The 10,460-nt window shown below is 49.8% G+C and overlaps 1 protein-coding gene across 1 annotated transcript in view; it reads right to left on the bottom strand.

The window, feature by feature from the left end:
* RARRES1 (retinoic acid receptor responder 1) overlaps window positions 1-8,524 on the bottom strand; it is a 40,979-nt gene extending 32,455 nt beyond the window's left edge. Inside the window, exon 1 of the mRNA XM_057545244.1 lies at window positions 8,206-8,524. Coding sequence (XP_057401227.1) covers window positions 8,206-8,484 — 279 coding nt within the window. The 5' untranslated portion in view covers window positions 8,485-8,524. The remainder of the gene's footprint in view (window positions 1-8,205) is intronic.
* Window positions 8,525-10,460: the final 1,936 nt, after the last annotated feature.

Raw genomic sequence — 10,460 nt, forward strand, 5'->3', positions numbered from 1 at the left:
AGGCAGGGTTTAAGTGGGAGCTTGAGCCAGTGCAGCGCAGGAGGGGGAATCTCCAGGAGGACTAGGCTGGAGACAAGTGGGGAGAGAGAGGGCGAGGACACTCAGGAAGACAGGTGAGCAGCCAGGCTGGGGAGATTAGCAAGTTAATAGCGGGGATACTTGGAGTGGAGGTCACCATGGTGCATGGGGCCAGATTAGAGAAGGTCTCTTAAGGGATTTTATTCCAGAGCCATGGGTCTCAAACTTGAATTGGAACAGAATCTCCTGGAGGGCTTGCTAAATAAGACACAGTGTGATGGCTCCACCCCAAGTTTTGATTCAGTAAACCTGGGGTGGGGCCTGAGACCCTGCATTTTCACAAGTTCTAGGGGATGCTGACGCTGCTACCGCTGGTCCAGGGACCACACTTTGAGAACTTCTCTCTAGACACTGAGTGGAACCACTGAAGCTCAGAGGAAGGGACAGGAAGTAACAAGTAGCTCCAGTGACTGTCACTAGAAGACAAATGAGCAGGAGATTAAGGACATGACAATTAATTCTCTCCAAAGGTTTGAGGGTATCATGAGACTAAATGAAACAGAGGAATGTTATCTCAAAGTTTGGTGCACCTGGAGTCTTTGGCAAATCAGATCATGATGATTCAGGAAGTTCATGGGACAGATCGACCCTCTGCTTCAGGGAGTGCAGGTGATAAAACTCCGTGGCAACATAGCATGTGCTGTTTTTCAAGCAGGAACATTTGGAGAAGGCAGTCTGGATTTAAATCATTTCTGAAGAAAATTCACTCCTTCCTTCCTGCTACATGGATAACGACTTGGCCATGTTATGCCATTTATATCCAGGAAGTTAAAAATTACATGTTCTAATAGCAACTCTACTAAGCCATGTCTCATTTTCAGTAAAAAGCTATTTTCTGTAAAACACAAAGCTTTTGTTTTCATGTCAGTAGATCAGAGATGTCTCCTCCAGCACGTGTCCAGACTATCTTTATATTAGATACTATACAACATTTGCTTGCTTGTTTAAAGTCAAGTCATTGAAATACTGGGTGTGAGTACTGGACATAAAACTGAGGAACTTGATAAGGGATGGAGAATAGGTATTTATTATTCTAAGAGCACATTTTAAACACCTAACACCCCCTTTAAACTCACTCAAAAAACACAACAAAAACCTAGGGCAAATGTAAGAGCAGGGACGGTACCCAGAGAAACCTTGCTGTCGGATGCCGCAGGGGTCACGAAAACGCCGCAACTCTGGGAGTCTCCAAAGATAACATTCTGCCCAAAGCTCATTTACAGAAAGAAAACCCTTGGGAATTCCCTGGCAGTCCAGGGGTTAGGACTCTGAGCTTCCACTGCAAGGGGTGTGTGGGTTTGACCCCTGGTTGGGGAACTAAGATCCCACATGCCCCGCAGCGCAAAAAAAAAAAAAAAAAGAAAAAGAAAACCCTGTGCTTTGGGGGAAGCCTGTCTCTTGTTTTTTCTCTCTGCCACTGGTTCCTAGGCATGGTTCCTTCATGTGACCTTAGAGCCGGTGGTGACAGCCTTAAACTTCATGTTTCCACATTGAGGGGGTAGGCAGTGGGGACAGACCAGCTGTCAAGAGCTCAAACGGTGATGCTAATCTCCCCTCGGGCACACAGTGGGCCTCACTGGCCTAACAGACTCGGCTTCTAAATGTCCCCTCCAGCCTTCACATTTGGTAAGAAAACATAAATGTCACGCCATTCCAGGAAAAGCAAACCTCTTCATTTTATAAGGTTAGTTTTATGAGTCAGGCTTAGTTGGAGACAAGTAAACAACTCATCTGTGGACAAAAATTGCTATGCTGCTCTTATATTCTGGACAGAGAGAACATCAGTGTATTACATTATACCCTGGAATTATCTCATTGCATTTTCCTTCTCTCGGGCAATGCCAGATAAGGCGATTGCAGTTTACGGAACAAAAGTCCATGACCTCCAGATCAGGCCCCATCCTGTGGGGTCCAAGGAGATCTTTGCACTGGACACTTCAACAGGCTAAGGAGTAGTGGAGAGAAAGAGACAGAATACTGTGTGTTAATCTGTTTGGCCAACTCTGAGTACGAGTTCTTGACCCTTCTTCCAAAGGAGCCAGGGTAGAAGTGGCCAGCGGCAGTGTTCCCCTCTGCTTCCCCTCTAGCTCAAGGTGGGGCTCAGAAAATTAGAAAAGGCTGGTTGCAAGAGATTTGAGGTATTCGATCTCCCTCCTCCTGTAGGAGGGCTGGGAATGGGTCGGGGCCTGGCCCAGCCTCCTGTTCCTGATGCCCAGTGGTCCCAGCACCCGTCCAGCTACCTTTGTTTTCATCTAATATTTAATATTTGTCTTTAGCAGGTCCCTATGCTAGGACAGTGGAGATAAAGGGAGGCCTTCCACCCTGTGGAAGCAGACACACATGCAGGGCAAGAGAACAAAGCAGCCTACAGTCAAGTACCAACACGGGTTGTGGAGGGTGGGCGTGTTTGGGGGTGACGAGGTTACCAAGGCTGCAGAGATCAGCCAGAGCTGCCATCTCCTGGGTAGAGTCACGTGTCCGGCAGTGTGGTAAACACTTGCATGAGCTCGCAGCCACCTGGAAGCTGGGTGTGTTAGGCTGAGTAATGGCCCCCACAGATGTCCACATCCTAATCTCTGGAATCTGTGAACATGTTTACAAGGCAAAGGGGATTTGGCCAATATGATCGGGTTAAGGATCTTGAGTTGGACAGAGTATCCTGGATTATCCAGGTGGGCCCAGTGTACTTACATGGGTCCTTATAAGGGAGAGTAGTGTTATATTCAGGAGATGCTACCTGCTGGCTGTGAAGATGGAAGATGGAGGGCAAGCCAAGGAGTACGGTCGGCCTTTAGAAGCTGGAAAAGGCAAGGAAATGGATTCTCCCCTAGAATCTTCTGAAAGGATGCAGCCCTTTCAACACCTTAATCTTAGCCCAGTGAGACCTATTTCAGACTCCTGACCTCCAGAATTGTAAGAGAATAAATTTGTGGGAGTTGTTTTTTTTTCCCTACAAAGTCTGTGGTCATTTGTTACAGCAGTGAAACTAATACAGATACAAAATTACCTGTGATCCTCCACATAGTGTTCTGTGTCGGCACCTCCTCTTGGGGCCACTGTGGATTCATATACATCTCGTACACAGCTGTGGTACAAGACTCTTTCATAACTCGACTTTACTGGCTAGAGGCGTCTTGAACGATCCTAAGAAGTAACCCAGAGTGGGGAACTGCTATTGCTACTGTGGGACCAGCTCTGTGCAAACCTCTTCAACTGAGGGGCCATCACAAAGGCAAATAAATACCGCGGCTGCAAAAGTGTGAATAAATCTCTAGGGTGATTCATGCTGATGAATTGAGATCAAGGGTCAGGTAGGATCTGGGAGACTGTGTGTGTGCATGTGTGTGTGTTTATGTGTGTGGATTTAACATTCCTTGTCTCATTAAGATTAGTCATCTTAGGGCTATTTACATTCCATCTCCAGCAGAACCACCGAGGCCGTTCAAGGAAGAGTGTGCAGCCAAGCCGCACTCCTGATGGTTAAAGTCACAACCCACCAATGGTGGTCTTTATTTGGGATCACTACTAATGTTCCATGATCACACGCACCCTTGGCTATGACTCCCCGTGTGGCAAGACAAGTGGAAATGTTGTGGGCTGCTAAAAAAAAAAACAAAAACGTGTGCGGTTCAAAAACAACTTCTTACAAGCTGGTTAAAAGCGTTTGCTCATCCACGTGCAGCTGGCTTGAGCGACTGAGGGACACGCGCCAGGAAGGCCAAGGGCTAAGTTTACCCTCAGGGCCAGTGGCCTTTCCCACCCCATACTGGACCCAGACTCTGCAATCAGAGCCTTTAGACCAGGTGGGCGCCGCGGTGGGAGGTGGGCGGAGCCATTGGGGGCACCTGTGCCATTTCAGCAGTGGCAGTGCCCGGAAAGGAGGGCAGGCTTGGGCCTCGGTTCTGTGCTTTCAGGATTGTTATGTTTCATCCTCACGGCAGAGGGCGCTGAGGAGCGCCACCTACATCCTGCCAATAGCCACCCTCTACTGTTCTTTCATGAGGGCTGTAAAAGCACTTAGGAGCCTTGCTTGCATGAAAGCAGAGATTCTTTCACTTAAGGGTTTTATTACTTATCTTTCCCCTCCATATTCATTGCGACCTTCTTCAGTCTCCAGTTTTCATTTCTATGGTCTGCTTGATGTATTGCTTTCCTATTCTTGTGAACCATCACCTCTAAATTAGACATTAATGGAGAGAGGCCTTCAAGGAGAGCAGTAATTAGATGAATTGTGCTGTATTAAAGTGCTTCACAGATTGAAAAGGGATAAAAGAAGAAGCTTTTTCTTAGTAGACTAGGCGCTCTCCCAGCTGCCTTGTGGCTCAGCAGACCGGCTCTGTTCCGCCTTCAGACTCACCCGGGCCCGCGGGGGCGGGGGACAGCAGCCCAGCCCACCAGTGCTGGGGCGGCCGGATGCTCACCAGAAGTCAGCTGTTTTGCTCCCAAACTTACCTATGCCAGGTGTACTCATTACCTAGCTGCATCATTAAATGTTCTGGTGAGGAGGGGCCACAAAAAAAGATGTCATGTCCACAAAATCCAAGTTAAATGCAGTAGAAAGAATTGATGAAGTCAAGTCTCTAAAACTCTTGCTGGTAAATTGGGTATGGGTGAGTCATAGGCAAGAAAAGTCAAGAAAAGTAAAAGGAGAGGATCATGAACTGTATTCTTTGCAAGTGCTCCCTCCACTGTAAGTAAACAAAAATGGAAATCACAGATGCCCATTATGGCTGTGTCTTCTTGCTAGAAAGACTGCAAGGAGTGCCAATTAATGGCCTTCGCCCTACACAAAAAGACAGATAGTTTTATATTTACTGATTTTTTAAAATTAATTATTATTATTATTATTTTTTGGCTGTGTTGGGTCTTCGTTTCTGTGCGAGGGCTTTCTCTAGTTGCGGCAAGTGGGGGCCACTCTTCATCGTGGTGCGCGGGCCTCTCACTATCGCGGCCTCTCTTGTTGCGGAGCACAGGCTCCAGATGCGCAGGCTCAGCAATTGTGGCTCACGGGCCTAGTCGCTCCGCGGCATGTGGGATCTTCCCAGACCAGGGCTCGAACCCGTGTCCCCTGCATTGGCAGGCAGATTCTCAACCACTGCGCCACCAGGGAAGCCCCCTACTGATTTTAATTTAGATTGAAGCAGTTAAGGTTTGGGCATAACTCCCTCCTGCCCCACCTTTGGTCAATTGTTTCAATTATTGATGTTTCCAACTACTGGTCCTGGCCTGGTCCTTGTGAGCAATCCCCAAGCAAGGGCTGATTTCAAATGGGTTGCCTTTCTCCTGAAGTTTGTGCACACAAAGATCTTGCCAGTCTCTCTAAATGCCAGGGAAGAGCTGGCCTCTCACCGGCTGCTTGGGGCAGGGGCCAGTTGTCGTAGGACTGGCCAGAGGATACTTGCCTCAGTGTAAGAGACAGCCCCAGATCGCCGGGAGCAGGGCTGATCTAGGATACCCTGGGTAGCATAGGAGCTCTCAACACCACCCCTCCATGCTCTGGGTCCTAAGGCATCAGAAAAATAGCCTCCTGGTCGTGGAAGGGTAGTGTATAGTCAGGAAAGAGAGGTCATCAGATAAGGGCAATGAGGGAACACAAATCATGGTCTGTGATCTCTCCTTACAATTAGTAAACAAAACAAAACAGAATGCTCACAAGCTCACCAGCTAGCTCTAATTTCTTCTCAATACTTCCTTGCATTTACTACCACAGCTATTACTGCATTTTACCACTAGAGGGCAACAGTGTTCCTAAAATGAGGGTTTGTTGCAGAACCGAAAAATCACTTAGAATCAAGGAATTTCAGAGCTGGAAGAGGTTTTAAAAATCATTTGGTTCACTGGCTTTCAAAATTTTTTCAGCTGAAACACATAGCAAGAACTGCATGCTTCATAATGACCCAGTTCATACATATATGTTTGCAACATTTTGAGGCACTACTTACCCTGTCTTCGGCAATGCACTCTAAACAGTTTGTATTCCAAACTATTTCATTTAAAACAAAACAAACAAACAAAAAACTGCAACCACTAAATAGATTTCATAACCCAATAGTGTGCCATTAGTTTGAAAAACCCTGACTTGGTCCCAGCCTCTCATCTGTAATACAAAGGGATGCACTGACCCCGAGAATGGAGAAGGATGCTATCAGCTACACTTCTCTCGCCCACCCAGCCACCTGCTAACCCCGGGTCAGTCCTAGAGGACTGACAGATATTGTCCAGCAACTCAGTGCTCACTCTAATAATGCACTGATTGGATAAAGAATTTTGAGAGTCTATCATTTTCCACCTCTTATCAATGCTACAACTGCTCTTGTAATTGAAGCAGAAATTCCTTGCATTGAAGGCTCCTTGCAGGTGGTGTCTATTCTCCTCATTCAAACAGTTTCAACCAATCAAGCAATTTCACTGAATTCCAGGGGAAACTGAAACCACTTTAGTCTATAGAGTCTTGGCCCTGAAAATCACTAAGTTCTCTTCCTTGGCTCCTTGATGTTAAAACATTTATAATCACTTTGGGAGGAAATGTAAAGGTAAACCAGATGATGGAGGAAGGTATCGTTTCTTAGGGTCAATGCCCTGGATTCTTCTACTTCTTAACTCCTCCTCCCTCTCATGCATACCTGCCTCTAATTTATTGATTATCCCCCCCAGCTTTTTTAGGCCAAAAAAGGAGATCCCTTTAAAATTCAGGATTATATTATTACAGATGAAAACAGTAACTGAGCTCTCTGTGGGTAAGACAGGAAGTTTTTCTTAACTCACTTGGATTGAGTTTATTTTATGAAAGAGGTCAAGTATTTTATTTTTTCAATAAGGGGTTAACTAAATGCATGAAAATGCAAATTATTTTATTATTTAATTCTTTTTATGGTCTTAGAAGGAAGAAAAAAAATTCCTGGGACCTGAAAAATTCCTGGTGCACTTTAGAAATCTGAGCTTAGTTTTCTGTAGGGAATCCTTCCCACTGATAACCAGGGAGGAAATATTCAGGGGGGGGGGCCCTCTTTGGGCTCTGGGAGGTGGCGACTCCCTTACTTTGATAGAAAGTTCTCAAGCTCTGTTCCCTCACTTCTCTGTTGGGCTGGTAAACTGAACTTTTTCCTCCCTGACACAGCAAGGTCTGTTAGAACAGGTGACAAGCACAGGTTGCCTTTTTTTAGGGAACATTTTATTTCACCATTCAATAAATCTAGACAAGCTGGGTGTAGGGTTAAGTCTTTGAAGAACCAAGGCCGAGCTTCCAAATGGCTTTCTCACACCCTTAACACCACGTCTAGAACAGTCTTAAAGAAAAATCCTACAGACACTCTTTAAAATTCTATTTACACTCTTTACTAAACTCTAGATTCCTTAAGGCTGAGTCTACAGGCTTTGTGAAATATTGGAGGATTACTGGAAAAAGCATCGTCACTTTTGGGACAGACTTAGGGTAGTTCTGTAACTTTCGTAATCTTCTCCTTGATGAAGAAAGCAACGTAGCTTCACAGACATAAAATGGTACCTACAGCCAGTGCCTTGAAATCAGCAACCGAATGAGATGCCACGTTCTTACAAAACAGCCCTGGTTCACTCACTCTCATTAGATTAAAGCAGACGCCAGGATTACGAAGATTCTTGCCCAGGGCAACGCGTAAATTGCAATATTATCCAGAAGCCCTTGCAAGATGGCCTGCAATTAACCAGGGAACGTCAGCGGTTCGGCCTGGGAACTGGCTTAGATTTTGGAAATCCCACCCAGAACTAATGCTCGGTGACCACCCCATAGCAACCAACTCTGGGTAGTCGCAGAAAAGATCAAGCCTTGCCTTTTGGGCCTGTTCCTCAGTTTCCCCATGCACCTCCTTCCCAGGTATGGGAGCTGCCCTGTAAAAAATCTTTATGGCCCCGTAAATGCCAGAAAGAACGAGCCAGCTTTCTGCGGACTCCGCGCACTGACGGGCCTTTCCACGCCTGAACAGTTCCCGGCGCCGAGGCGCGAGCCGGGATCCCCGCAGGCGCCTGGCGCATCACAGTCTCCCTCGCGGATCCGCCGCTGGGCGCACAGGCGCGCGTACCCAGGCGTCACCACCCACGCGCCTCGCGGCCGGTCCCCGCGCGCGCCCACTGTGTTGCTCTGGTACTCACCCACGCGCGGCCCTCCTTCACCTCAGCCAGCACTCGAAGGGCGCTGGGCGAGCTCGCGCGGAAGTTGAAGAAGTGCAGCGCCGCGCGCGCCGCCTGCGACAGGAGCCCGCGCGGGAGCTCCGCGTCCTGACGCCACCCGGAGTCCTCGGGGTCCCCGGACCCCGCGGGCGCCGCCGCCGCCCCCTGGAGGGCGAGCAGCAGGAGCAGCGCGAGCAGCGGGGCGGCGGGGTACGGGTCCCCCGGCCGGGGCGCGGGAAGCGGTTGCCGGCGGAGCTGCATGGGCGCGGGCTGGCGCGACGCTCGACGGGTCGGGGCTTCGAGCGGGCTGCGCCGGCGCTCGAGGCAATAAAGCCGCGCGGGCCCCTCCCCTCCGCCCCCGGCTGGAAGGAGTCCGGGTCACCCTCGGCCGCGCCCTCTCGGCGCTTCCCGAAGCCCCTGGGCCCCTCCGCCCCGCCCCACTCCGCTTGGGCTCCCGCTCCCCCGGCTCCGGACGCGGCGGACGGGGCGGACGCGGCGGACGCGGCGGCGCCTCCGCGGCGCGGGGCCGGGGTATCTGGCCCGGGCCGCGCGGGCAGGGGGACGAGGGGGGCAGTGGAGACTCCTCCCCCAAGGGAGAGCAGCCGGGTTGGCGCCACCCCGCGCCCCCAACCCAGCTTGGGGACCTGGTTTCTCTCCCCTGAGGCTGCTGTGATTTCGAAGCCCTTAGGGTTTCAGAGCAAACCTACTTCAGTTCTCCAAGGCTTGGAGCTCATTTCCCAGAAGATGAAATTGGAAACGGGTGGAGAAGGGGGCGGGACGCAGCCGGCATTGATGGGGGTCCTTATAGCACAATGACCTTGGAAGTGGGACAGGTCGCCAGAGAACTGGAGCTGGAGAGGAGGCTGCTGTGGTCAGCAGGGCAGAGCCAGATAAGGCCCCAGAGGCCCCAGTGGACTTAGAAACATTGATAACCCTGGTGCGGCACAGATGGGCGTGGAAGCCAGATTCCAGGGAAGTGAGGCATGGATTGGGCTGTAGGGCAGTGGAAGCAGTGAGGGTTGACAACTCTTTTTAGACACCTGGCATGAAGGGGTGAGATGGCCTTGTTTTTAGGCCACAGAGGGAAAGCCCAGGAGAACCAGGAAGTAGATGCACTCCCCTCATCCTTTTTCCCACCTCTATTTTCTTCAGGGGTCCACCTCTCGCCAACACCCGCTGACCCCAGCCCCACTGTGGAGCTAAAGGAAGTCCCTTCTCTTTGCCAGTGACTGGTTGAGGCCCCGCATGCGCGATTCTGGATGAGATATGCCGGGGGAAGCCTGGGGGGTGATGCGATGGGGGCACCATCTCTGAAAACATCCCCCCTCCCCCACTTCTTCCCTGGACGTTGTCCATCTCTTGTCTGTCTTTTCTTCTACAGAAATTTATGGAACACATACTCTGCTAGGCCCTGGGGGAAGTGAAGAGAGGGTAATCAGATAAGCATCTCCGTACTCCTGGAGCACACCTTCTAGGCAAGGAGAGCCCAGACAATCAGAGAGGCAAAGGAATGAACCCTATGTTGGATGCAGTTACATGCTGGAGAAAAATTAAGCCTGAAAGGGGATGGGGAGTTGGTTGTAATTTTAGATAGTGTGGTCAAGGCAGGCCTCACTGGGAAGGTGATACTTAGGACCTGAAGGAGATGAGGGAGCCAGATGGACATGTATGGGAAGAGCACTGTAGGTGGAGGGAACAGCAAGTGCAGAGGCCCTGAGGCAGGAGTCCACCGGCATGTTTGAAGAAGAGCAAGCAAGTGCAGCTGGAGGGAGAGGACAAGGAGGAGAGTATCAGGGTGTGAAGTCCGAGGGATAATGGAGAGGGGGCAGAGCATGCAGGACTTGGGAGGCCCTTGTTGTGTCTGGGTGTGCCGCGTGGAAGTATGCCCCTATCTTGCTAACAGCCTGGGGATGAAGCCCATCTGAAGAATGTCTGAGCAGAGAGAGGAGGAGACTGGGTTCCCGATGACATTGTTGAGCACCCAAATCAGCTGATCCTGGAGCTTATTTATTATGTTCCTTGAAGCTGGAGGTTCTGTTTCTGGCCTTCAGAGGCAGTCTAACGCAGATAATTATCTTCCCAGAACTCAGTCATCTTCCCCTCCAAGGGGTAATGGTAGTAGTTTTCTTGAGAATTATCACCTCTAGGTCTTATAAAGACTAAGTATTCCTTATTTTATTTCAGTGCTTCACCCCCAGTGGGTGTTGGGCTGCTTTCAGCTGCACACAACAGGAAAA

The sequence above is a fragment of the Balaenoptera acutorostrata genome, chromosome 4 (assembly GCF_949987535.1).
Source record: "Balaenoptera acutorostrata chromosome 4, mBalAcu1.1, whole genome shotgun sequence".
In the NCBI taxonomy this organism is placed as follows: Eukaryota; Metazoa; Chordata; class Mammalia; order Artiodactyla; family Balaenopteridae; genus Balaenoptera; species Balaenoptera acutorostrata.